At 43.4% G+C, this 25304-nt stretch overlaps 1 protein-coding gene and 1 long non-coding RNA gene across 10 annotated transcripts in view; one reads left to right on the top strand and one right to left on the bottom strand.

Annotated features, from left to right (window-relative positions):
• Window positions 1-9109: 9109 nt before the first annotated feature.
• LOC148163546 (uncharacterized) lies at window positions 9110-13520 on the top strand. Its single transcript, XR_015768953.1, has 4 exons — window positions 9110-9342; window positions 9492-9648; window positions 11085-11203; window positions 13469-13520. It is a non-coding gene; the product is annotated as an uncharacterized LOC148163546 (long non-coding RNA).
• A 567-nt stretch (window positions 13521-14087) lies between these two features.
• Window positions 14088-25304, bottom strand: part of BCL11A (BCL11 transcription factor A) — a 100618-nt gene continuing 89401 nt past the window's right edge. For 3 of the 9 annotated variants that reach the window (XM_028089681.2, XM_028089684.2, XM_028089682.2), the window contains 2 exons: window positions 22310-24332; window positions 14515-14599 (listed from right to left, as the gene is read on the bottom strand). In XM_028089681.2, coding sequence (XP_027945482.1) covers window positions 22312-24332 — 2021 coding nt within the window. In that variant the 3' untranslated portion in view covers window positions 14515-14599; window positions 22310-22311. Of the gene's footprint in view, window positions 14600-22309; window positions 24333-25304 lie in introns of all 9 variants that reach the window. The other 6 variants (XM_028089686.2, XM_088026526.1, XM_028089683.2 and 3 more) reach the window with 3 other exon arrangements.

The raw sequence follows: 25304 nt of genomic DNA, 5'->3' as shown, positions 1-25304 counted from the left end.
TCGGGATAACACACATAAATAAACTGGAAGTGGACACTTCTCCCACCCCAGGGAGGTGATCCTGCCCCTAAACTCCAGGCACACTGTTAGGCAGTAAAAGAAAATCAGCCCTTCTCCGGCTGCAAATGACCGGACAGTTTGCAGGAGCCCCAGGCTCTGGAGAGTGCCTCTGTCCCCACATAAGCGTCCTTTCCCTCTCTGCCACTGCCTCTCTCATATCAACCCCTGTCCTTTCTCCTTTGCTTGCTCTTGCTAGCCTCGCCTCCTCTTTTGTGTTTGTTTACTTTGTTGCCGTTTGTTCTTGTTATTTTCTTTTTTTTAAGATTTTATTTATTTATTTATTTATTTATTTATTTATTTATTTATTTGAGAGAGAGCACAAGCAGGGGAAGAGGCAGAGGGAGAGGCAGAAGCAGGCTCCCCGCTGAGGAAGGAGCCCAACTTAGGCTCAATCCCCGGACCATGGGATCATAACCTGAGCTGAAGGCAGACACTTAACTGACTGAGCTACCCGGGTGCCCCTGTTCTTGTTATTTTCTATTTTGGTTTTGTTTCCTTGCTTTTTTTAAACAGTTTTTTTAGTTAGGGTGAAATACATATAACATAGTATTTACCATTTTAACCATTCGTAATTATACAGTTCAGAGGTATCAAGTATACTTGGCAATGCTGTATGCCCATCACCACCATGCATCTCCAGAACAATGTATCCCCTCAGCAGACCCTCCACCCCTCCATAGTTGGACGCCCCTTCCCTCCCCAGCCAACATCAAGGTGACCCCGATGTTATTAAGGTAGCATCTCACAGTGCATCATGCTTGTGCCCTGACAACTTCCAATGCATCCCTATGCTTCCGAAGATATTTTTCTAATCACAAAGATTTGACTCCCCCACCAAAAAAAAAAAAAAAAAAAAAGACGTTTGGAGAACCCTCTCCCCACTATACAAACCTTGCAAGCCCTAAATGCCAAATGCCAAATGAGGGGCCCATGAAGTAGGCCAGACGATGGGGCTGGCCACACTTCTCAAACTTAATTCACGTTGTTAAAATGTAGACCATGACTCAATAGCTTTGGGGAGGGGCTGCTGATAGTGCATTTTTAATGGGCTCCCAGATGATGATGCCCACACCCTGGGGTCCACTGATAGCACTTTTGAGTCTCAAGGGGAGATGTCCCTTCCCGAGAGCCCCCGGTGAGGAAGGCTTCTGAAAGGAGGTGACAGCTGGGCAATAGTTCTCTTGTCTGTGCGGTGCCACAGGAACGGCCACCTGGGCAGACCCAGGGGACAACCTCACCATGTCACCCTGAAAGGGGAGCATAATTCACCTACCCAGGGGTGGAAGTGGTGGCAGGAAGTCCAAGTACACCCAGCAGGCTGTTTGTGCCACCCGAGGAAAGAGGAACTGACCTTTTTCTCATGGGGAAGTGTATCTTCTCTTCTCCAAACCACAGGCTCCCAAACATACTAGCTCGAGTGAAGTTCCTGCGATGACCACTGGGCGTGGGCCAGCCTCATCTGGCCCCCAGCCCACAGACTACGGCCCCACGGGCCCAGGCCACGCCAAGCAAGGCTGCCATTCCACTGCCCTGCTGCAGGACCCCAGCCTCCCCATCCAGGAGCACAGCCCCACTTGCCTTCCTACACCAGTTCTGTGCCTCTAAGCCCAAGCCAAGGAAGAAAGCTGTGTACACTGACACTTAAATTAGATCCTTGCAATTATCTCTCAATCCTGGCTTGCCCTGCGCTTCTTCATCACTTTTTCTAATAGCTAAAGTTACTCGCCCTCATTTTAAGTACATTGTGCAAAAGGCATAGGCCAACTTCTGATATATTCCCACAAGCAAAATTAAATACCAGTAACATGTGTTTTAGTGAATTGGGTCCCTCAATTTGCATCTTATAATAAGGATGTTATCATACTGGTTTATGGCTCAGCTCTTTAGTTTTTATCTCTCTGGGGCTAGATTCCCCCTCATGAGTTCAATGTAAGTCTATGAACTAATGCAATTTTTAAAACGCTTTTCTTCTGTGTTAACACCCTTATGAGTAAAGAGATTTTACTCCCCAAAGTGTACGGAATGTTTGCATTCACTGGAGGATGGGGCAGGATATTAGCCCTTAGTGATATCCGTGGCTGCTCTTAAGTGAAAGGAGTTGAGTCAGTAATCCGGTCTGCCACTGCAAAAAAGCCTTTTTCACCTCTTTGCACTGAGACATAATCTCTGGTGTGTTCATTCCCTTACATTTAGATTAATTATAAAACATTGTCACCAGAATATTAAAGTAATGTTTAATACACAGAAGGGAATAAGGTATTCTGGAAAATGCATAATTTCCCTATGATGATTTTGCCAGTTGCATGCAATATGATCTTTTGATTGCCAGCTATAGAAATATTGTGACTAAGCTTTCACTAGCTTTTTATTTTTGCAACCATCCTGTCATAGCACTTTGAAAACTGTAAGCTTGGCCCATCAAAAAAAAAAAAAAAAAAAAAAAACCAAGGGTGCCCATGCTAAAGAGTTCTCTCAGCTTGGTTCCAAAAGAGGGTGGTGGAAGGGGAGGGGGAGCAGTGTACAACAGCACCTTCCACTTCACCAGCCCTAACACAGTGGGGTGGTAGAGAAAGGACTGACCCTACCCTCTACACAAGTCAAACACAGGCACACACACACACACACGCGCGCGCGCGCACACACACACACACACACACACTCCATGTCCCTTGACTAGGGGAAGGTGTCAACATTCCTAAATGGAAATCCCAAGTCCTTTTGCTTGCTTCAGATTTTCCAAGCTCTACTGCAGCCACACACCCAGGAGGCATGGTCTAAATCAACACAGAACAGCAGCAGGTGGAATGTTCCTAGCTGGCAGTGGCTGAAATGGGACCAACACACTCCTTGGAGGACCACTCCTGGGGATTGGTTACCTCAGCCATCTCCCTCTAGGTCACTGGGCTCAGTCCTTGGCTGTGCTGGTTAACAACCAGGTGTCGTTACCAGCGGAGGGCTCCTGTCCTTCGAGCTCTCACTCCAGGTCTCTGCAGGTGGAACTTTTCCACTTCAATCATAATTTTTTTAATAATAATAATAATAATGGCAGCAGAAGGGGCACTCCAGCCCCCTTTCCTTCCCATAAGCACTCACTGGCAAGGTGGTGGCCCCATTCCTCTGTCACACTACCAAGAATGCTGGTACAATTCTTTCAGCTTTTTAAAACTGGAATTAATCTTTAAATATGTGTTCTATTTATCCATGCCACCTAACAGCAATACGCCCAACACCTGTCATCTTGTTTCCATTCTCTTCAAGGCTTGCCTCTCTGGCCTCCACCCTCTGCTCTTCAAAAATATACTGGATGTATATATGAAAAACTAAGCCCTCTCACCCCAAAAGGCTCAGAGTCTGGAGGCTTAATTACCTCTCCATTTGCAACACAGAGGCCCCCTGGGTCAGAATTAAATGTGATTTCCAGTAGGAGAGGGGATAGGTTTACTCCACTCCTGCCCATCCCACATCTGTTCTGCAGACACAATGACTCCTTAGGCCAGGAGAGGATAAACGAACCTTCTCTAGTCCAGTTTTGTAGCCTTTACCTTTAACGCCTGGAGAAGAAGAGTGAGGGGTCAGAGTGAATACAGTTTCTGAAGATAAGATTCTAGAAACCAGGGGGTGCTGAATATCAAAGATCAAAGCCCAATAATGTCCTTGAGATCAACACAGTCATAGATGAGGCATGTTTTCCTGTCTGGCTGTGTGCATACTGGTAGCATACACAAGACATGAATATGCATATGTTATAAATAGGTGTATACATAAGAAATTAGAAGTGTAACTGTGCATATATACAGCCTTCCTATACATACACCATACTTCTGACTCGTGGGAAAAATGAAAAGAATGATTATGTGAAACTATTACATTAAACACCTGCATTACAACTACTACATTAAACATTTAAATATATTATATGGACACTTGCATTTCCTAACTAAGTATACAGTAGACCCCCTTATCCATGGAGGATACATTCCAAGACCCCTAGTGGATGCCTGAAACCACAGTTAGTACCAAACCCTATTATACTATGGTCTTTTTCTATACATACATACCTGCAGTAAAGTCTAATTTATAAATTAGGCACAGTAAGACATTAACAACAAAAACTAATAATAAAATAAAATAATTATAAAAATATACAGGCATACCTCGTTTTACTGTGCTTTGCTTTATTGCACTTCACAGATACTTGTTTTTTACAAATGGAAGGTCTGTGGTAACCCGGCGCGGAGCAAGTCTATCAGTGCCATTTTTCCAACAGCATTTGCTCACTTCATGCCTATGTCACATTTTAGTAATCTCACAACATTTCAAACTTTTCCATTATCATTTGCTATGGTGATCTGTGACCAGCGATGATGACTCCCCAAAAGCTCAGATGACGGTTAGCATTGTTTAGCGATAAAGTATTTTTTACTTAAGCTATGAACTTTTTTAGACATCACACTACTGCACACTTAATAGACTGCATAGTGTGAACATAACTTATATATGCACGAGAAAACAAAAAAAAATTCATTTAACCCGCCGTATGGCGATATTCGCTTTACCGCAGTGCTCTGGAACCAAACCGCAGTATCTCCGAGGTATGCCTGCACTGTATTAAAGTTATGTGAACACGGTCTATTTGAAAATCTCTTACGTACCGTACTCACCCTTCTTCTTCGGAGGATGTGAGATGGCAAAATGTCGGCATGATGAGATGACGTCAGTGAATGACGCAGGGGAGTGACGCCGGGGAATGGCGCAGGCGTCGTCCTGACGTAGCGCTGGCTGCTATGGCGCTTTCCACCGTGAGTGAGAAGGAGCACCCGCTTAGTGACCGTGGTTGCCAATGGGCACCTGAAACTGAGGAAAGCAAAATTGCAGATGAGGAGGGGGCTTCTTTCTGTGACTTTCAGTGATTATCTGCTGAAGTGTGAATTGAGCCATAGAAGAGGGGGAGCGTAGCTAGAGAAGGGAGCTTTGTCTTCTCCACAGAATTCATCTCCCAGAGACCTTTTTTTCCCTCCCTGTCCCACGTCAAGGTCTATAGGGAATATTTAACTTTTTCAGTTATACTTTATTTCGGTGGGAGGGAAATACGAGCCATACCCGTCATGTCAAAGTGTTTTCGCACCTCAGGGGAATGTTTCCACGTGTGCTGAACCCCTTGGGGCGGCTCCCAGCCACTCACTCATGCCTGATATTTAGCTTGTATTTACATCTTTGACAATCCTCCTGAGAACTGGCGCCAGCACTGGGGCTTGTGGCTATGGACAGGTCACAGGGGTGAGGAGGAGGAGGTTCGAGGGGAAACTCAAGAGTAAAATGGAGAGTTTGCAACCCAGTGTCAAAAACGAATTCTTTGTGTGCCTTAAATGTCCTGATTTATGACCCTGGACAGTCATAGACCAATCGTGCTTCCAGGGAGAACAGAATGGTAGCCAGGGGGAAGGGAGGTGTGGAAGGATACCAGATCATATGACTGCCATACAATAATACAAAGGTCTCTTTTTTTTGAAATTTAAGCTCCAAGAGAGTAAAGCCCTAGCCTGCTCAGCCTCACTTTGGTGCAGAGAACATTTCTCTGATTCTGCGTAAACATGCTTGCTTACTTTCACTTCATGCCTTCATTATGAAATTCATCTAGTGCTGTGGCCAAATGACAATAAAATCGTATTATTGCAGTACCTGGCATGTATCAACAAGCATATTGCAAAGAAAAAAGCAACATAATTCAACTTTTACAAATAGTCAAAATAATAAAAAAAAAAATCTTTAATCTTTCCCCCTCAAATAAAGGAAATCCCTGGAGCCCACTGAACTACAAAACTCTTATAGTTTTCTGTTCATTTTCCACTTAACTTTATCATTGTGCTTGAGACTTTCTGCTAAAGTGTTAAATGCCTGATGAGATGAGATGTTTTCCCTTCCTACTGTAAAAAGAGTTCATCTCTAGGAAACTGAGTGGTTTGGGCCTCAAGGTCTTTATCTTTAGGGTCTTCATTGTGTGGGCTTCTAACAACCGTCACATAAGGAAGATCTTTTGTCAGCTCTCCATAGGCATTCTGGGATGGATCTAGACCAGGGTAAATGGGGAATTTAGATATACCATCAAATAATGGCATCCTTGCGTGCTTGCATGCAGTGAAGATGACTACATAGCTTGACCCAAATACTATACTCATGGCAGAGTCCTCCCTCCAGGAAATTGGCAACCTTGAACCTTGAAGGTTCAAGGACCAGCCTCCTGTTGGTCTCTTGGTCACCTTTGAGTTCCCCTTCAATCCATTCCATACTCTGCTATACTCTTCCTAAAATCTTTTCTATGGACACGATTTTGAAAAACTTTTTATTGACTATGGTACAGGCCCCATCACCTATCATTAAAGAGCCTCCATAATTGGTTCCAAATTAGTTTCTAAGTTTACCTTCCATTATATCCATAAATAAACCTTTTCCTGCCACAGTGATCTAGCCCCTGCCCTCCACACACCACAGGACTGCCTTGAACTGGTTTGCCCTCATCCTTTCTCTTTATGGTCCAAATTCTAGCCTGCCTTTGATGACCAACTAAAAGCCCAGCATCTTTGTGGGCCCCAGAGAAATCCTCTTCCTTCAGATTCCTATAGTTTGTATCTCTCACTTCTGAATTAATCCTATTGCACCCTTTCATTGTTAATGACCTGCTTTTATGCTTATAATTTTGCCCTCTTAATGGGACTGACTATATTCCCTTTGAGGACAGGGCTTGAGTCTTAAACTTCTTGATAGTTGCCCAGAGTGCCTAGAACACCACCTTGTACGCTGTAGGGGGGGAAAACGAATTTGGCTTATGCTGATGTTCTGAAAGAGATCACAGGACTGCACATAGGAGAAGTAAAGAATTCTTTGTCATGTTTCATTTAGAATGAATTAGCAGCAGGTAACCAGTGACAGGTCAGCCCAGAGAGTGGAAATACATAGATTTATCCTTTATATAAGATATACACACAGGATATACAGGATATAGTAACACTTATCTTCCATCCACAGGACAAGAAACTGTGTTTCTATAGCTACTCTCCTTCTAAATTACCTGCTGTTATTATTTTTTTAAGATTTTATTTATTTATTTGAGAGAGAGAATGAGAGAGAGAGAGAGAGAGAGGGTGAGAGAGGGGAGGGTCAGGGGGAGAAGCAGACTCCCTGCTGAGCAGGGAGCCAGATGCGGGACTCGATCCCCGAACTCCAGGATCATGACCTGAGCCGAAGGCAGTCGCTTAACCAATTGAGCCACCCAGGCGCCCCTGCTGTTATTATTTACCAGAAGGACTGGACCAGCTACACGAGGAAACATCAGTGTATACTCATCCCCGTCATTTGAAAAATAACTTTTAACTATGTCCTACTCATAAGGTATAAAGAATAACATTCCCATTCATTTGGAAGTGCTGAAGCCCCTGGCCTGTTGTCTACTTTGGCAAAGTGAATCATATATTAGCATTTAAAAAGGCCCACTGTTCTCACCACTGTCAACTTAACTAGTTTTTCAGTAGGATTCTAATTAATTTCGTTCTCAACTGGCGGCAATTTCTGACGGGCAGTAACTGTGCCCTTTACCTCTTTGCCTCTTTTCCCCAGCACTTAGCTCAGTAGGTTGCATATAGCAGGGACCTAATAAATATTTGTTGATTGAACAAACGAATGAGCCTTACTGCGGATGGAGAAGATGCATGAGTGAATTTCTCAGGTATGGTTCACAGAATCAAACTGGTCCTCCCAGCGCCAAGGACAGACAGAAATGCAAGCGCTGTGAGAAATACTGACACCAACCTTAGTCGGTGGTTAACAAGACCAGAACCCTGAAGGCAACACCACTATGAGTATGCTTTCTAATCAGTTTAATTAGCCCTGCACTGTTGTCACTGTTTTTCATAGGGGATCCTCCACGGCGGCATTACATATGATGACAAAATTCTACAATGAGACAGAACCTGGAAGTCTAAATACGTAGAGGTTAAGAGTGAGGATTCTGGAGTCATATCATGGCAGTGCCAGGAGTTTAACCTTGGATATGTCCCGCGGTCTCTCTTGGCTTTGGTAAAATGGAATAATGACAGTAACTACCCCCATAAGATGGTTATGAAGAAGAAATAAGAACATGCACGGAAAACTCATCCCTATGCCCAGAACATAGTAAATTCTGGATAAGCATTGGCTAATTTTATTGTTTTTATTTTAACCTATATTTTGCTTTTTACCAAACTCCAGGCAGTTGGCCAGCTGAAAAGGGTTCGGTGTTCAATAGCGATCACATTTCAGACCTGTCCTGGCTCTCGGTCTTCAGGCAGCAGATGTGTGGTGCTTTGCCACCTTCAGGGAGGTGCACAAGGCCCTCCAGGGCCACCCACCAGCAGCGCAAGTTGCAGAGAGGAACCACCAACCTTCAGGTGTACCAAAGTGATAAAATGCACCCTGAGCACTGCACATGTAACCATTTCAAAAATGTGATGACAGCTTTAGATCCCAAACAAAAATCGCTACAGCTTTTTTTTTTCTGTGCCATAAAGTTATAAAGAAAATGGGTTTACTAACTAAAAACAAAGAAAAGCCCCCCTTTGAGATGGACCCCAACCCCACTTGCCTATAGTCATCAAGACTGGATGTCATCATCCCCACCCCTACCCAGAGTCCGGAGCATACGGGTGGCTCATAGAACTGTGACTGTTGTGCCCCGCTGGGTCGTAGGAGGCAGAAAGCAGGGAGTGCCCTTCCTTTTTTTAGAGGGAGGAATGGGCCCCGTATAAGGTCAAGTGCAGAGAGAGGGGACACCAGGTGGGTGAGCATGGCAACGATAAAGCCAGGATCACCGCCCAGAGATGCTGACTCAGAGATTGGCACCATTCGCTGGCCTGGACCATAACGCCCAGGAGTCCATCCACGGTACATCATCCCAAAGGACCTGAAAAATAAAAAGAACTCCACAAATAAGGCGTTAGAGGCTACAGGCAAATCCACGCAAAGGGGACCGCTTTAAAGGGAAATCTCTTGTGTTCAGAGTTCTGAGCTTTGAGTGAATTTCTGAGGAGGAGGATTTGCATTTTGGTTTTTCCCCTTCGCGTGGTGAGGCAAGCAACAGGTGAGCACCCGGGCACTCGGAAACAGGGGTGTGAGCAACTCTGCAAACCTCAGAGCCCGTAGGAAGGTGATCTCCGCGTTCCTTTCAGCAGGCTTTCTCTGTGTCTGAGGAGAGAGGACAAGTCAACCCGGAGAGAGGAGCGGAAGGGACCCCGATGTCAGCAGAAGTTGCTGGTAGGCAGTGCCAGTTCGGGAAATTCAAGGGACTATATCGCCAGGGGGGAAAAAATCAGGCAAATTAGTTCCTCTCAGACCATCTTCAACAGGAATATTTGATTGGCTGTAGCTCTGTGAGACGTCCCGCTGTCCCGCTCCTATTTCAGGGATGACTTTGTTGCTGCCCACAACTGCAGCCCCATCAGGCCCGGGGACATTCGGAGTCAACCCCTGTCCATTCAAAGAAGGGAATGTGAATCAAAGGATGGCTGGCGAGAAAAGAAATGGCGGCAGAAGAGCTGAAGGCAGCAGATCTAATAAAGGGTGAGGCGGGATTTGTACATCTCTGAACAGAGGCAGGAACCCCTGATCGAAGGAAGGGGCAAGTGGGTAGGATTTCATCTTGCACAGAAAAGAACGCGTGGCCTAACTAGCATGTGAAGGCAAATAATCCTCACCACACAGAGTTGTATACCCGTTCAGTCGATCCTCCCTGCCGTTCGTTGCTGTTACACCACCTTTGAACTCAAAATTAAATATCCCCAGTAACAAGATTCAGGTCATGCTATTGGCTATTTGGATTCTCTAACAGGATGTGATGCGGCCTTGAAATTCAAATTAAGTGGGTGTTTCTCTTAAATTCTGTCTAGAGAATGGAACAGATTGTGGAATCTATTTAAGTCATTCGAGATGAATTTGGTTTGATGAGTAGCTCTTTTTTATGCCCTTTTAACTTTAAAAGCTGTCTCGCAGCAATTCTGGGTCCCTAAGTTTATTTCTACCATTGGAGGGGTGAATTAAAGGAGGAATGCTTTCAGGTAGTGACCTAAATGTTCTCTGCCATCGGGATGCTGCTTAGAAACCCTTGAAATATGGGACATGCTCACATGCTCCCCACCAGGACTGGCACCACAACAAGCTTTTGATTTTATTCTTAAAACCTTCCGTAATGCACACTTTTCTGCCGCTCTTGCTTCTGAATTTAGTAGGTCACAAGGGAGAGATTTGCCGCTTGAATTCCTTTGCACGGGAGCTGGAGACTTGAGTTCCAATTCTGACTCAACCACTAACTGTGTGATTTCGAGCTTGGCTCTCACTTTTTTTTTTTTTCCCCAAGCTGTGTGACCTTAGATCCTTTGCTTAATCTTTGGGACTCTGCTGCCCCGATCTGTAAAATGGATGATTGCTGTGGTTCCTTTCTGCTATAGTCGGTTCTTGGCCCACCTTTCTAGAATCTCTAGGAAAGTTGATTCTATCATATCTATAAAAGTGTTCTATAAGCCTTAGGTATTTTCTGGGAGCATTCTTAAAAATATAAAGCCAGGGGGAAAAGTAATGTGATTTAACAAGAAGGTATCTTAATTACACTAAGATAGGAAGGAAAACGATTACGTTTCTGGATTTTGCTGGAAGTGTGAAGTACTTTGTCTTAATGTAACCCTGGGGGAGTGCAAACTGAGGAGTACTGTCTCTGCTAGAGACTCAGAGAAAAGAAATAGCATTATTGTTTCCCTGTTGGTTAAGAACTCAGACAGAATGAATCCTTGAAGAAGGAAGGTGTGCTTGCAACATTCGTTGTTTCTGAAATTCCAATTCAACTTCATATTGACTTCACAGCCAGTATGTAAATTCCTCGAATCTGTTTCCTCATGCTATATCCCAAAAGAAGCCAAAGCTATATGGCATGGAAGAAGAGAAACAACAGCCTACAAAATACTTCAATTCTTTTTTTTTTAAGATTTTATCCATTTATTTGACAGAGAGAAAGAGAGCACAAGCAGGGGGAGCGGCAGGCAGAGCGAGAAGCAGGCTCCCCACTGAGCAAGGAGCCCGACACAGAACTCTATCCCAGGGCCCTGGGACCACGACCCAAGCTGAGGTAAGAGCTCAACCAACCGAGCCACCCAGGTGTCCTCAAAATACTTCAATTCTGATGCTCTCTACCACCACTTCCTGGAGACACTGATTCTTGATAGAATTCTTGATAGAAATAAACATTACTGTAGAAGGGAAACATGTTAATATTGATAATCATCTTCTTCAACATTAATCTCAACTAGCCCTCAAAAAAAGGAAAATCGTGTCAGTGCACACAATACTTGAAAGATATTCTTCACGTTTTGCAAGGCTTGACTCTAATACGAAAGTTGTTGAAAACTCCAAGCAAAAATACCAGGGAAACATTCTGCCAAGGTTTGGGGCACTCGGTTAGACCTCAGTAGAATCCAAGTTTGCTTGCCTTGCCTAAATTTTTCTTTAAACTACCACCAGTTTTTGCAGGAGCTGCTAAGTCTCTGCCATCATGGATTCAGAAGTCTAACTAGACTTTTTTGTTTAGTGTGACAATCTGGACAGACCACAAAATTAATGTTCATAGACCAGGCTTGGGAGGGTAAGAACAATGTCCCATGTCTGGTCCCCACCCTCCCGAACACCCGAGACTGTGTCCTCTAATCCATGCTCAGTACATGCTGGGCAACCAATTAATCTCTCTGCAATTTGAAGTTTCACTCTCAGGAGAGGGCACAGTGAGGACTCCAGTCAGATTTTTCAGTCCCTTCTTCGGCTTCCACCATTCACGGATAGCCACGACCTTGACATATCGCACAGGGAGATGTCTTCCCAAATCATCAATCCTGTGTGGATTTTTCAAAAGTTCTAGCCCTAGCACAACACCATCATTTCATAATGAATTTCATAAATGAACTTTTATTCTCTTCCAACTGAAAAAGATATGGTAGAAAGAGATGGTCTTTTCTTTTTTTTTTAATGAGACGTCTTTTTCTTTCCCCAAAAGGGGGAGGAAGAAAAGATATCCCTTACCCACGCCCTCTCTCCTCCCCCACCCCCTCAAAAAAACAAAAATCCCACTTCTAGAGATAGCCATGTATTTATAACGGATCCAATTATTTACAATTATCCAATAATTTATAATTACCCATTTACTTTCTGACTCCAAGAAGAAAAAAGAGATAGAGGCAGAAACGTAGACCAGAAATGAAAGTGTAGTGAACACCAAGTGCAGTTACCAACCAAGGCTGACGTTGTCCAAAAGAATCTTGATTGTTTGTTCTATCTCAGTCGGGTCTCCCTTTGGAAATGGTGTCACTTTTTGGAAGTATCAGCATGGAGCTCAGCACATTCAGAGAGGATGCTGTCACAGAATCCCTACTGGTCTCAGGTTTCAACAACACAAAGGCAGAGCATGGGGCAGGGAGGGTGTTTCTCCAGGAAATAACTCTTGTCTGGAAGCCCCATCCCACCTAGGTGAGAGGAAAAACTCATCCAGGCCACCTAGTCAATCAGGGTTGTTTATCTTTTGTGGAAAAGACACTGGGAAAAGACAGCAAGGAGGGACCCTTGCTCCAACCTCCTCCTGCAGTGCCCACGGCTATTGGTAGGAAGGGACAATTTTGCATGCCCTGACCTATGGACATCCTTGATCTGTGTGTGTGTGTGTGTCATACGTGTGTGCGTTTATGAACATTTATGGCTTGTGTGCTAACAAAGGGAGACACTCTCTTTGATCAGTTATAGAGTTCAGTGAAATCAGCTCTGGACTAGACACCAGAACACCTGGCTTCCGTCCCTCCCTCTCATCGTCCTTGCCTGCGGCAAGCCCTTAACCCTGGTGAGCCTCAGTCTCCTCACCCACAAAGTGGAAGTTGTGAGATCTGTCCTGATGATGGTCAGATGAAATAATGTTCATGAAAGCACTGTATAAAGTAGAAGGCAGTACACTACTGTAAGAAGTCATTATTTATGATGAATAAGCAGGAAAGAATCCAGATGCCAATTATTTTGCTATCTTCTCGCTAGGCTAGGTAATCTAGCCAGAGGGTAGTGAGTGGGTAAGATTTTCCCCACTTACGTTCACAGCCAATATGTAAATCTATAATACACAGGTGTCTGAGTTCTATTATTTATAAACCTATTTTAATATGCTATATTGTTTCTAGTTCTCTTCTGGTTCTCCAGGCAATAGAAAACACCGAATTGAGAAAAGTTCTTTGTAAATTAACTGGACCAGAAGGGATTTTATTCACCTGTTTGTAGACCTAATTTATTTGTGTCACTAATTTCTGAGGAATGGACGCCACAATCCTAACTGTGTGTTCTGATGTGAACCTCCTTCCTCCCACAGTTCCCTCCCCTGCCGTATAAAATCTGCCCCAAATTTCCTGATACAAGTAATGTAAGTAATAAAGAAGTTTTATGTGTGTTTGTTTGTCTGTATTAAGATATATTTGCTAAAGGTTTGGGAACCTAAAATTAGAATATTTAATAAGCCACTATTGACATTTATCACCTTCTTTGGGATTTACCACTAACCCAGTGACGTTATCTTTCTTGAGCTAAATTAAAAGACAAATTCAAATCCTGCTTGGTAGCCACCAAAAGCATATATTTGAAAAACAGAATTCAGCATGCCATATTATGCATTATTTAATGGTATGCAAATTATAAGTCAGACAGTTAGGAAAACCACACTTCAGCATTAATAAACACCAACACTACTACTACATTAATTATGATATTGCTATGATTTATTCTCAAGTTTTGCATTTTGATTCTCCTTGAAAATTTATGCCATCTGATAAGCAGTAACCTCTTTCCCCTCCTACACCTCCTACCCATTCCTCAAATCTGTTCCTCCTACCCACCCAATGGACGTCTGCAGGAAACGGGTACAGAAATACAAAGTCATAAGCAGCGGCATTGTCTTATAAGCATTAATAATTAAAGAACAAGCAAACACCACCTAAAGCTCCAACATTTATTGTGTCAATGTTAAGCACACTTTTTAAAAGACAACATAGAATGTATAGAAACAAGGGGTTGGGGGTCTCATGCTCATTTCCACAATACGGGTAATTAGGTTGGCTGGTTTTTAAAAGGGCCAGGACGCCGCTCAGGACAGCGATGGTCCAGGGGCCCTCTGTAATGGGACTGATTCACTGTTCCAATGTGGGTCTGTTTTTTTGTTTTTACTTTTTATTAAAAAATATAAATAAAATGGCACTGCAGGCCCGGGCAGGAAGGACTCTGCAGGACTCTGTCTTCGCACAACGGCTTCTTGGAGGCTACTGTCAGAAAACATCACAAACTAGCAGGATGACAGACCACGCAGATGTCGACTGGGCGGCTCGCGTCCACCCCGCCCCTGGGGGCTTCAAATTTTCTCAGAACTTAAGGGCTCTCGAGCTTCCATCCGAAAACTGCCACACATCTTGAGCTCTCTGGGTACTACGCCGAATGGGGGTGTGTGAAGAACCTAGAAAGAGGTTGGAGACAGAGGAGGGGAAAAAAAAAGTACAGGTGTGACTTGGCCCAGTGATTTTCTGTTCTCTAACTAGCTTTTTAAAACTATAACTTAAATCCACCACAGGTTGAGCCACTGGCATCTTAAACATGATTTCAAACTCAGTCCCCTCCCCCCACATCTCTGACCTCTGAGTGCCTTTCCCATGCCTCCCTCCCTGCCTTCCCCCGCCAGGGACCCAGACCCGCTACCCGCTCATATGATAGTCCTAATAAACTGGGGACACACCTGGAAGGAAACACTTTCCCTTATGACTGAGAAAACTGAGTAGGAAACAGTCCTTTGGTTGAGGAGAACAGGGGAGGGAGGGGGGCAGGGGGACATTTCCTTAAAATAATAAAATTATAAAGAAACAGAAACTCAAAATTGATGTAAAAGCAGCACAACGAAAACATGAAATGTCATCAAGTTCAACGTCAAAGCAGCCAACGATTTACAAGAGGCGAACAAATCTCTGAAGAGGAAACCAGAAACCCAAAATAGTTGCTCCCAAATTGCACCAAAAACTGCCTGTAGTTTCTTTCAAACATGCAGTTTTCTTTTCCTTTTTTTCTTTTTGGTAAGGGGGAAAGGCAATGGTGAAGGGAAGAAGGGAGTGGTTATTTTCCTCCGGGGTTCCTCCCTTGCTGTGTACATTGACTTGAAGCAGCAGAACTGGGAGTCCGGAGGTGCCGAGGAAGAGGGCTACCACTGTGGCATTCCAGGGCTCGTTGCCATGGCGACCCGAAGCAGGGGCCTGGGGCCTCCTCTTCCCCGACTTGGCGCCGCAGGAGGCCCAGGGTCTGGAGCTCAGCTGCTCTCCCGAATTCCCCCTGCGCAGTGGAGACCTGGACTGAGGGGCCTCCTGTGTCCAGGTGGGTTCTGGGGAACCCCGTTCCCAGTCCAGCCCTGTCACTGTCGTTGAGGCCCCTCTAGCTGATAACCCCATCAAACCCCTTTGTCCGACCTGCTACCAGTACTGAAAACCCTAACAGACAAAATACAGCCTGGGCATGTACCCCGCTCACCGTTATTGAAAAGCACAGCACAACCCCCTATGGGTTTGGGGGTGGGGGAGTGGATGCTGCGTTAGAGGATTGACTTGGGGGAAATCGTTTAATTTGCCTTTTCTGCTGAATCACAAGGACCTGATATCCGCTCCCTTTAAGTAGTCTTTGCCACTTTACAGAAAGAAAAAACAGTATTTGGATCAACCATTGGAGTTGTGTTCAGGCAAGTTTCAGTTCTTAAGTACAATGACCCACGTGAACTGAACTGGTCTCCTTTCCCGTTTGAAAGGGAGGAATTATTGCATCCCATGACCATAGATGACACTGGGAAACAGAGAGAGAGAGAGAAACAGACCCATCCCCCTAAAGGCTGATTCACTGGCCATGTGTTGTACTAAATGAAACAGAGGGCTAATGGGATAACAAGATGACAGCAAGCAAAAGCGCACACCCAACAACCCATGTCTACCATTTGCAGCTATGGCAGCCCTGAAATAAATGTACATAATCCCAATTCTGGCTATGTGTCCTGATGTCCATTTCTCTAAACATGGGTTCATTTATTCTTAATTGGGAAAGCTGCAGGGCCTTAGGAGACACTTAGGAAAATTTGCTAAGTGCCTCATGCCTTTTTAAAAAGTTAACAGTCTTTTAAAGAACATTTTTCCAAGCAGGTTTAAAGAACACTGCCAATCCCATCCTCACACTGGCAAAACTCCCACATTTCTTTTTCTTTCTTTCTTTTCTTTTTTTTTTTTTTTTAATGGGAAGTTGTCTGAAAAAAGAAAAGAGAATGGGATGGGTACATTCTTGAACACACCAGGCCCGGGAACAATGGATTAACAGAATCATAATGAAGAACACACGACTACAACACAGTCATAAGAAATCATGTTTGTGTGTGCGTACAGAGGGCGAAAGAGGTTTAAAAAAAAAAAAAAGAAAACACCGTATTTCCTCCCTCATGCTCTGAGAGTAAAGTGTTCAAAGCAGGACAGGATGGGGCCTGAGGCTCCTCAACTCCTTCTCAGGAAAGCCTGAAATATCCCAGTACCTTTTAACAAACTTAGTGTCTGCGAATAAACCACCTCATTTCCTTATTGCTCCAAATGAAATGATATCTGACCCCCACTGCCACTTCCTTTCAAATTCTCACTTCAAGCATTATGAACATATACAGTACGTACTCATTACATATACAAAAATGGTATTTAAATAAACAGTTCTATCACAGAAGGCCCTGGGAAAAATTCAACTATTTCACACTTCCTGCCAAGGCTGGTACAAATGAAGAACCAAGTGTTCACCCCACTTCTCAGCCACCTTTAAAATGTATTGGCTTCAGTCCTTTTGTAGGTCCTAAACAAAGAGAAGATGGGAAACGGTCTCAGGATAGAGGTAGTCCATGCACTGGAAGGGTTTCTAAGTTAAAATCTGTGAGAAGTAGTATTTGCTGTCCTCCTGTTTATTAAGTTGTTCTCCAAATGAAGATAGAAGGGAACATTTAAGCGTTAAGAGTTCACGTATGTAGAGGACATTGCATCAACACATCAGGGGTATCACATAAACTGGAGAATTCTGAAAAACGTTAATATCCTTCGTATTTCCTCATTTAAAAAAAATATCATGAATTTATCCTCAGTTGGAAATGTTTTTTGTTATTTTGCATTAAGATTTTTAATTTTGGGGTTCCGGATACAGGTGCCATTTTTAAGTTATATTCCTGTTGCCTAGGTTTTCAGGCTCCTATTGTTCACTCAGCTTCAGAAATAAGATTTTATGAGAGGGCTTCAATAAGTCAGAAGACTAAGTACCCTGAAGAACGTGTCTCCCGGTAAATTTATTTAACTTCGGGACCATGTAAATCAAACATAATCCGTGATTTATCACCAGATGCTTGCACCCCTCCCCATTCCCCATTTAAGAAATTTGAACATATAAGTAAGTATACAGTATCCACCATTAATTCTGTCTGTCAGGATACAAAACCTAATTATGCTAAGAGCATCATATACTGAAAAATTAAAACGAACACTGTATACAAAACCTGCACAGCTGCACTCATAGCTCCTAATAAAAGAGTAATAGGGGACACACATCAGTTTTATGGACATTTGATATGGTGGAGCAGAAGTCACCACATCTAAAACTGGCATGGCCCTGGGGAATATTTCTACCTTGCATAGTATTCTGGATTCAGTTGTGAAGTAACCTAATTCAAAACACAAATATCGCCTCTCAGTTCACTGCCAATTACCAAGTCCTGCAAAATACGTCCATCTCATCCCAGCTCCATACCCAGCCCCAAATCCTCTCGTATGGGATTCCTCTCTGCCTTCACTCCCTGCTTCCCACCCAAACTGGCTTTAAAAAAATATACCTACTTTCTGTGTATTTTAAAAGGATAAAACTATTCTTGCCTCAGATAAAAGGCATTACATGAAAAGGCCACCTCACAGGCACCAGGGCATAAGACCTAAGCAACAAAAATGCTACCACAAGACAACAGAACAGCTTTTGTTTTGGTTTTTACAAAAAGAAGAACAACGTTGTAACCATTCATCTACACTGGGAACAGGGAGACAGTATCACAGAAGTATGTGTTTTAATAAAGCAAATAGATGCTGCAGCATGCAGTATTTGTAAAATTGACAACACAGATTTCTAAGGAGGGGTTTTTATAAGGGACCTAACCTGCTTTCCAAAGACTATGTTTCATTTCATAAATCTGTTGGTTGGGCAAAAGATCACTGAAGGGTATTCCCTCCCCCGCCCCTGGCCATTTGCTATCAGCCAGGAACACACTATAAAAACACCTAAAAGATCTGTCCCATCTCTGGTCCCTAGGACCTCAGAAGCACAAGGCAAACCACCATCCATCTCAGGAAATCAGTGGCTGATTCCAGAGATTCTTGCCACATCTGGCTAAACTACTGGTTACTTCTCTCTCTCTCTCTGTTAACCTGATGCTTTTGTTTCTGGATTTTTATGGGGAGGGTGGGGTTATTTTTGGTATGAAGAAAGACTCATATGGAAACGAAAGAGCTGATTTTTTACATTATGTTCTAAGATAGGGCAGGGAAGGGAGAATAGAAAAGAACTTTCAGACAACAAGAACAGCAAAAAATCCAAAGGAAATAAAAGTTTAAGATGCTATTACCAGTAAATTTTTCATTTATATCTGAATAGATTATCGTTAAGAGATGAAGGGAAAGTTTTTAACATCAGACTGAAAACACTTTCCATTTCTTGAAAATTATTCTAGAACTATAAAATCTAAAAACTATTTCCATGTTTTGAGATATGTCTATATTAATAGAGTAGAGTATATATACACCTTAGGGTATAATACACGCATCAAAATGCCCATAGAAATAATCCTGAAAAAGACTGACTGGCCTTCTCTTAAAACCTGTTATTTTCTTGAAAGTAATTTACAGAGTGTGTCAAATGAGGACACAAGAAGCTTACGTTGTGTACTTTAATTTTTTTTATTTTTTTCAATAAAGGGACAAAATGGGTGTATGAACAGGTTAATGCAGACAACTGCCAAAAAAACACAGACAGTGGTTTTTCCAATAGAACTTAACAAAGACCAGAAACAAATACAATAAAAAGCCAGGTTGTAATGACCTTTGGTCATCCAAATAAAAAAAAATAAAAACAAAGAAAAATAAAAGATCAAATTAGGTGCCTCTGTTTTGAACAGGGCACGTAAGCAATAATAAATAGTGACTCCCATAGTAAAAGATAAAATTTCAAGTTACGACAAACAGCTTTCATTACAGGAATAGAAAAGGCCAATAACAAAATATTCTGCATTGCCATTTACAAAAAAGTATTGACTAAAGCGGGCTTTCTCTTTAATATGCTTTGCATATGAAATTCTCTCCAATCTAAATATAAAGCACCATTTAGTTTTTGGCAATGAAAAAAACTGCAAAACATTGTTTTTGTTTTTTTTTCCTTTTTTTTTCTTTCTTTCTTTTACTGCGTATGAAGGTAAGATGCTGGAATGTAGGGTGATAGAAGGAAAGGGACAAAAAGCACACTACATAACAAACCAACGTTATTAGCTTGCAGTACTGCATACAGTATGGCAGCAGGAAAAAGGAACAAAAAAGGATATGTACAACCCCTATGACAGCCATCCGTGTGACATTCTAGCAGGCTCCCCCAAACCGCCATTATATGGCTTCTCATCTGTACAATGTCACACTTTTTTGTTTGTCTCTTTTTGTTTTTTGAAGCATACAAATAATTTGCACTATATTATCCTGCCAAATTAAAAAAATATACTGTGGCAGCCTGTCTTTTTTTTTTTCCACTACCAAAAAAGGTACATTGATACCTTTTAAGAGAACAAGCAACAGTTAAAAATACAAGCTTCAATATAAATACTATAGTGCCTAACACTAGATGAACATTTAATTCAAATACCATTCTAGAAATACAGAAAAAAGACCATAAATGTGTTTTAGCATAGGAATCAACATGAGTGTGCATTTTCCTATATTTAAGTACTATATAATCTTAAACCTTTCCCCAATGTATGTTTTTTTACAACCTGAAGAGCGGTGTGTATCCAAGGCATAGAATTTCCACTACCATTTTTAAATGGATAACAAGTCTTGTAACACCACCAAGACAATGGAACCCTAAAATGCAGTTCCCCCCTAAACATAATGAAGTGTTTTTTAAAAAAATTTTTTTCTTAACATTTATATTTAAAAAAGTTTTGTACAAAAAAATCCTTGCACTGTAGAAGCGAAAGCAATCATTCATTTCTATGTTAAGTGTATTCTGTTTTCCATTCACAGCGCTTGCAATGTTGAGTCCGAGTAAGTAAGCTCATTAGTCAAGTAAATGGCTGGCAAAGGTTTTTTTTAGTTTTTTTTTTTTTAAAATGTTCATCAATGAGATTGTGTTCAATTTTTTTTTTTCAGCATTCTTGCAACTTTTCCCTTAAGTATAGACCTGTAAACTGGGAAAATTGTACAGTGCACTTAATTGTCCTATCTGAGCAGGTTTATTTTATACTCAACCTCTGTATCTCTGATTAGAGAAAAGATACAGATATTACAGGCAGAGTCAAGTGCTATTTGAACACCAACTGGGGCAGATGCTAGCTTAATAAAAAAGAAAAAATTAAAAAAATAAAATAAAAACAATGAATCCTCTTCCATGTTAACACAAATAGCACACAGTGTATGGAAAAGAAATGAAGTACAACTTTTAGGGAGCACAGACATATATACTGCTACTCTTAAAATTCTTTCTCTTCTTTTTTAAGAATGTCACATTTAAACACAAGTCTTAAGAATTCATAGTTAATCATCATTGTGTCAGTATTAGCTTATACACCTGTTCTAGTTTAAAATGGCAAATAGTACCACATTGTGCTAAAAGATCACATTTTTTTTTTCCTGTTACCCTCTGTCAAACCTTATTGTCAGTCTCTTCTTTTTAATATGGTCTACGAGGTCTTAAAGTTTATCTTTTGATTGTCCCTTTGACAACCAAGTAGATCTGGATCTATTTCTTTTGGTGCCAGAATTTTTTTTGACAGACATTATTTAAAACAAGTTATCTTCATAAAATGAATTCCTTACTAACGCATTTAATTGTATTCCAGGGCTTTTGCACGTTTCACATTCAATTTAATCATTTAAAAAAAATAAAACTTTGGGCAAAACAGCCCATTTCTTTTAAGCTCTCACCAGGAGCAAAATAGCGTTTATACTGGTATAATCAGTTTTGCTTATAAGATTAAAACTAAAGGGAAAATGATGATTAACTAGGACATAATGGGTCATATTTTTAGGTAGCCATTGTTGTGAGAAATACAATATAGAATTATATGCTAGGTCCTAAGGTTTCTTACCTCACCCAATGCTGAATTAAGCTACAAGTTTATAACAAGTAGAAAGAACCATCAACGTGGTTTTAATAGATCCAAGGCACTCATATTTTAAAACCAAATGATAGAATAAGCTTGTTTTGTTTTTCTGTTAATTTGTCAATTCAAGGCCTTTTTTTCCTCTCCAATTGATACATTTAACCCTTTAGAGACAGACATTTAGCTCATAGAGATTTTGTTTCAGTGCTGTCTATTCTGTCTATAGAGGGTTAACCCAAAGACTGTTTTTCCTCCTCACGTTATAAAATAAAACTGTACATGATATGTATTACAGAATGTATGCAGCATGGTCTTTTTCTCTCTCTCTCTCTTTTTCTCTCAGAACGGAACTGGAAACAGCAACATGTTTGCTCAGCAACGAATCGGGGACAATTTAAAATAGCCATAACATACCATACATGCTGTCTAAGTTTAAAAAAAAAAAACATACACAACATGTAAATTATTGCACAAGAGAAAGGCTCAAAGTTTGCGTAAAATGCAATAGTATTGCCCCATACAGATCATGCATTCAAACGGTGAGAACATAAAGGAAAAAAAGAAAAAGAAAAAAGAAAAAGAAAAAAAAAACAGGTGTGCTGGTGACAAGCACTCTCATATTCTTAGCTTCCGTTACTTCTGTTTGTTTGTTTGTTTAATCACATGGGACTAGAAAAAAATCCTACGGGGGGGTGGGGCTGGAGGGCGATGGGGGAGGGGTGGTGGTGAAAAAAGGAAGTGTCAGGTGGGAGTGAGGGAGGGGTATTAATATACCTCTATTCAGTTTTTATATCATTATTCAACACTCGATCACTGTGCCATTTTTTCATGTGTTTCTCCAGGGTACTGTACACGCTAAAAGGCATCTTACAAATTTCACATTTGTAAACGTCCTTCCCCACCTGGCCATGCGTTTTCATGTGCCTGGTGAGCTTGCTACTCTGGGCACAGGCATAGTTGCACAGCTCGCATTTATAAGGCCTTTCGCCCGTGTGGCTTCTCCTGTGGACAGTGAGATTGCTACAGTTCTTGAAGACTTTCCCACAGTACTCACAAGTGTCGCTGCGTCTGCCCTCTTTTGAGCTGGGCCTGCCCGGGCCCGGACCACTAATATGGGGCGTGCTCCCTCCACTTCCCGTGCCGCTGCGCCCCGAGATCCCTCCGTCCAGCTCCCCGGGCGGCGTGGAGAAGCGCAAGCTCCCGTTCTCCGAGGAGTGCTCCGACGAGGAGGCGAAAGGCGATTGTCTGGAGTCTCCGAAGCTAAGGAAGGGATCTTTGAGCTGCCTGGAGGCCGCGTAGCCAGCGAGCCACTGCGAGTACACGTTCTCCGTGTTGGGCATCGCGGCCGGGGGCAAGTCGAACTCCTTCTCGAGCTTGATGCGCTTGGAGAAGGGGCTCAGCGAGCTGGGGCTGCCCAGCAGCAGCTTTTTGGACAGGCCCCCCGAGGCCGACTCACCCGGGGAGCAGCCGCGGCCGTTAACAGTGCCATCGTCTATGCGGTCCGACTCGCCGGCCACCGAGTCTTCGTCGCAAGTGTCCCTGTGGCCCTCGGCCTCGGCCAGGTGGCCGCGCTTATGTTTCTCGCCCAGGACCTGGTGGAAGGCCTCGCTGAAGTGCTGCATGGAGCTGAGCACCATGCCCTGCATGACATCAGGCAGGGCGCGGCCCTCGTCGCCCACGCCCACCACCGCGCCCCGCGAGCTGTTCTCGTGGTGGCGCGCCGCCTCCAGGCTCAGCCCGAAGCCGTAGTCCACCCTCTCGCTCTCCGTCAGCTCCTCCTCCTCCTCTTCCTCCTCTTCTTCCTCTTCCTCGTCGTCCTCCTCTTCCTCCTCGTCCCCATTCTCCGGGATCAGGTTGGGGTCGTTCTCGCTCTTGAACTTGGCCACCACAGACTTGAGCGCGCTGCTGGCGCTGCCCACCAGGTCGCTGGTGCCGGGTTCCGGGGAGCTGGCGGTGGAGAGGCCGTCGTCGGACTTGACCGTCATAGGGGACGACTTGTGCATGTGCGTCTTCATGTGGCGCTTCAGCTTGCTGGCCTGCGTGCACGCGTGGTCGCACAGGTTGCACTTGTAGGGCTTCTCGCCCGTGTGGCTGCGCCGGTGCACCACGAGGTTGCTCTGAAATTTGAACGTCTTGCCGCAGAACTCGCATGACTTGGACTTGACCGGGGGCTGGGAGGGAGGAGGGGCAGATTGCAGAGGAGGGAGGGGGGGCGTCGCCAGGAAGGGCGGCTTGCTACCTGGCTGGAATGGTTGCAGTAACCTTTGCATAGGGCTGGGCCGGCCTGGGGACAGCGGTGGGCTAGACGTGTTCCCTGCCAGCTCTCTAAGTCTCCTAGAGAAATCCATGGCGGGAGGCTCCATAGCCATTGGATTCAACCGCAGCACCCTGTCAAAGGCACTCGGGTGATGGGTGGCCAGGGCCATCTCTTCTGCCCCCAGGCGCTCTATGCGGTGGGGGTCCAAGTGATGTCTCGGTGGTGGACTAAACAGGGGGGGAGTGGGTGGAAAGCGCCCTTCTGCCAGGCCGGAAGCCTCTCTCGATACTGATCCTGGTATTCTTAGCAGGTTAAAGGGGTTATTGTCTGCAATATGAATCCCATGGAGAGGTGGCTGGGAAGGACATTCTGCACCTAGTCCTGAAGGGATACCAACCCGCGGGGTCAGGGGACTTCCGTGTTCGCTTTCTAAGTAGATTCTTAATCCGTGAGTGTTCTGTGCGTGTTGCAAGAGAAACCATGCACTGGTGAATGGCTGTTTGCAAGTTGTACATGTGTAGCTGCTGGGCTCATCTTTACCTGCAAAATAATACAACACCAACATCAATGTTTAATCACAGAGGAGGGCGTTAGCAACTGCTTCTTTATGATTCACCTCCTGCCTTCCCTGCCCCCCAGCCCTCAACCCCACAGGCCTAAACCCTAACTGACCTATTATTGCCCGTGCCTACATTGGTGCCTGGCACATCTGGTGCCAGGCACATATTGGTGCCCAATAAATAGCTGTCCAGTCAGTCTTTCTGCCATTTCATTCAGTTCTAAGAATTTTAAATCCAATCTCCAAAGCAGAAAAATCTGGACCAAGACAAGCTTAAGAATGAGGATCCCTACATTCTAGGGAAACTCAGCAAACATCTTTGTTTCACCAGCTGTGGTTTGGGGCAAGCGACTTCATCTCTGTGCCTCCATTTCCTCATTTGTTAAGTGAGGGACTTGGACAAGGTAACCTAAGGGAAACTTCTCTGCTTCCTAAATCCCATCGTTCTATTCTCCCCTGGGTGGCAGGTGAACTTTCTAAAGAGGCAATCATTTCATAGAGACATCAAAAAAGAGAAGGTCAACTCATTACAATTCTCTATGGCCCTAGAGATGCTTTTAATCTTAGCCTGAAACACACTAATTGTTGATATTGTTAAAAATGAGAAGATACTCATAAAATAATTCCAGGAAGAGAAACTAGCAACCTTCTCACATCCCAGCCGGCGTGAGGATCAGTGAGTCCCAATCCTGGTCCCACAACACCCAACAGGGACTCCCATTTTTATCTCAAGGGATGGTGCAAAAAATCTCAAAAGAGAAATTTAATTCGGATTTAACCAACAGGCCATATCGAATCTTTAGGAGTTGTCCCCCAGTCAAACAAATGCAAGTCTGGAGAAGTTAGGAGGAGTGGCTGGTGCCAACTTAAGCAGACACAGCATCCTAGTTTAAGAACAGTTAAAGCAGCCAGCACCATGACGGGCAGCAGGCTGAGAAATGCTACACTATCCT

Source organism: Eumetopias jubatus, unplaced genomic scaffold (assembly GCF_037043125.1).
Source record: "Eumetopias jubatus isolate StellerSeaLion01/CBP00866 unplaced genomic scaffold, mEumJub1_p1.0 scaffold_9, whole genome shotgun sequence".
Classification (NCBI taxonomy): domain Eukaryota; kingdom Metazoa; phylum Chordata; class Mammalia; order Carnivora; family Otariidae; genus Eumetopias; species Eumetopias jubatus.
This window is presented reverse-complemented; position numbering and strand designations above follow the sequence as displayed.